The sequence below is a fragment of the Micropterus dolomieu genome, linkage group LG17, assembly GCF_021292245.1.
Source record: "Micropterus dolomieu isolate WLL.071019.BEF.003 ecotype Adirondacks linkage group LG17, ASM2129224v1, whole genome shotgun sequence".
NCBI classification, from domain to species: Eukaryota; Metazoa; Chordata; class Actinopteri; order Centrarchiformes; family Centrarchidae; genus Micropterus; species Micropterus dolomieu.
The window spans coordinates 36,854,941-36,857,188 of NC_060166.1; the positions used below are offsets into that span (position 1 = coordinate 36,854,941).

Consider the following 2,248-nt stretch of genomic DNA (forward strand, 5'->3'; position numbering starts at 1 on the left):
TGGATTTGGTTTGTTCTTGCTTGGGTGTCTTTCATGCAACACTTTGTTCATAGAAAAGTTGTTCTGAATCAGCTGTTCTCAATTTGCAACCAGTGATAGCCTGAGGGACTCAAGTTGAGACGCCACAGAGCCGCCTGATGTACTGTCACTAACATACCTTTAACATCTGGTCTCTGTGCGCAGTGGAGTGCAGTGACGGTGTGTTCAGGGAACGCTCCGGTGTTCTGAGCAGCGTTGACTTCCCGTCTCCGTACCCGAAGAGCTCCGATTGTTTGTACCGGATTGAAGTGGAACCGGGCTTCAGGCTCCACCTCCAGTTTGACCCCCGCTTTGACGTGGAGGATCACCCCGACGTCAGCTGCCCCTACGACTACATCAAGGTCAGCACAGCGCACACACACACCTGCGCGCACACACACACACACCTGATCTGCTTTGTCATTAACTGGCCGTCTGCGTGTCAGATTACAGCCGGCAGCAGCGAGTTCGGCCCGTTCTGTGGGGACCGGGCTCCAGGTGAGATCCAGACCGACAGCAACACCGCCACGGTGTCCTTCCACAGCGACAACTCAGGAGAAAACCTGGGCTGGAGGCTCACATACACAGCTACAGGTACACACACACACTACACACAGCTACAGGTACACACACATACTACACACTGCTACAGGTACACACACATACTACACACAGCTACAGGTACACACACACTACACACTGCTACAGGTACACACACACTACACACAGCTACAGGTACACACACACACTACACACAACTACAGGTACACACACACACTACACACAGCTACAGGTACACACACACACTACATACTGCTACAGGTACAAACACACACTACACACAGCTACAGGTACACACACACACACTACACACTGCTACAGGTACACACACATACTACACACTGCTACAGGTACACACACACTACACACAGCTACAGGTACACACACACTACACACTGCTACAGGTACACACATACTACACACACACACAGTACACACAGCTACAGGTACACACACATACTACACACACACACACTACACACAGCTACAGGTACACACACACAGCTACAGGTACACACACACTACACACAGCTACAGGTCACACATACTACACACTGCTACAGGTACACACACACTACACACACACACACTACACACAGCTACAGGTACACACACATACTACACACTGCTACAGGTACACACACACACTACACAGAGCTACAGGTACACACACACACTACACACTGCTACAGGTACACACACACACTACACACTGCTACAGGTACACACACACACACACTACACACAGCTACAGGTACACACACACACACACTACACACTGCTACAGGTACACACACACACACACTACACACTGCTACAGGTACACACACAATCTACACACAGCTACAGGTACACACACACACACTACACACTGCTACAGGTACACACACACACACACACTACACACTGCTACAGGTACACACACACACTACACACAGCTACAGGTACACACACACACACTACACACTACACACTGCTACAGGTACAGGTAAACACACTACACACTGCTACACATCCTTTCATTGTGTCCTGATAGGAAGTCGTTGTCCTGTACCTGAAGCCCCGCCCCACGCCCTCCTGAACCCCATCCAATCAGAATACTCCTTCAAAGACCACGTCCTGCTCAGCTGTGAGCTCGGATACAGACTGCTGAAGGTAACCACTTCCTGCTTCCTGTCCGAGGCTGGCGATGCTACGCTAGCTCTGTCTGACACCTGATCAATATTCTGATTCTAAAGAAAGTACTGAAACATCTTCCACCGGCAGGTGGCGCTGCAGTACACCTGCTCTAACAGCTGATGGAGCTGATGGACTTTAACTGAAGTGAAGGACAGAAGGTCTTCTCTCTGTCCTGTGACCTGCAGCGCCCTCTACTGGTTAAACTCTGCACGCTCAGAACCTGAGCTGTGTTTGGACTGAGATGTCTCGCCCTCTGTTTGTGTTTCAGGACGGGGAGGTTCTGGATCACTACCAGATGGACTGTGAGTCTGATGGATCGTGGAGCAGCAGTCCTCCTCACTGTCAAAGTAAGAGTTCAGTCTCCATGAATCCTGTCCTGGATATTAACTCACACTTTCCTTAGTCACGCTTTGTCACCTCCTTTGGCGTCTGGTGCCAACGCTAAAAGTACTACTATAAAAAAGACTTTCACAGAGGGGACCGGTGTTTG

At 50.1% G+C, this 2,248-nt stretch overlaps 1 protein-coding gene across 1 annotated transcript in view; it reads left to right on the plus strand.

Annotated features, from left to right (window-relative positions):
* Nucleotides 1-2,248, plus strand: part of masp1 (MBL associated serine protease 1) — a 22,573-nt gene that overhangs the window by 13,221 nt on the left and 7,104 nt on the right. Inside the window, exons 8-9 of the mRNA XM_046073707.1 lie at nucleotides 1,616-1,734; nucleotides 2,027-2,105. Of these exons, the coding sequence (XP_045929663.1) occupies nucleotides 1,616-1,734; nucleotides 2,027-2,105 (198 nt within the window). The remainder of the gene's footprint in view (nucleotides 1-1,615; nucleotides 1,735-2,026; nucleotides 2,106-2,248) is intronic.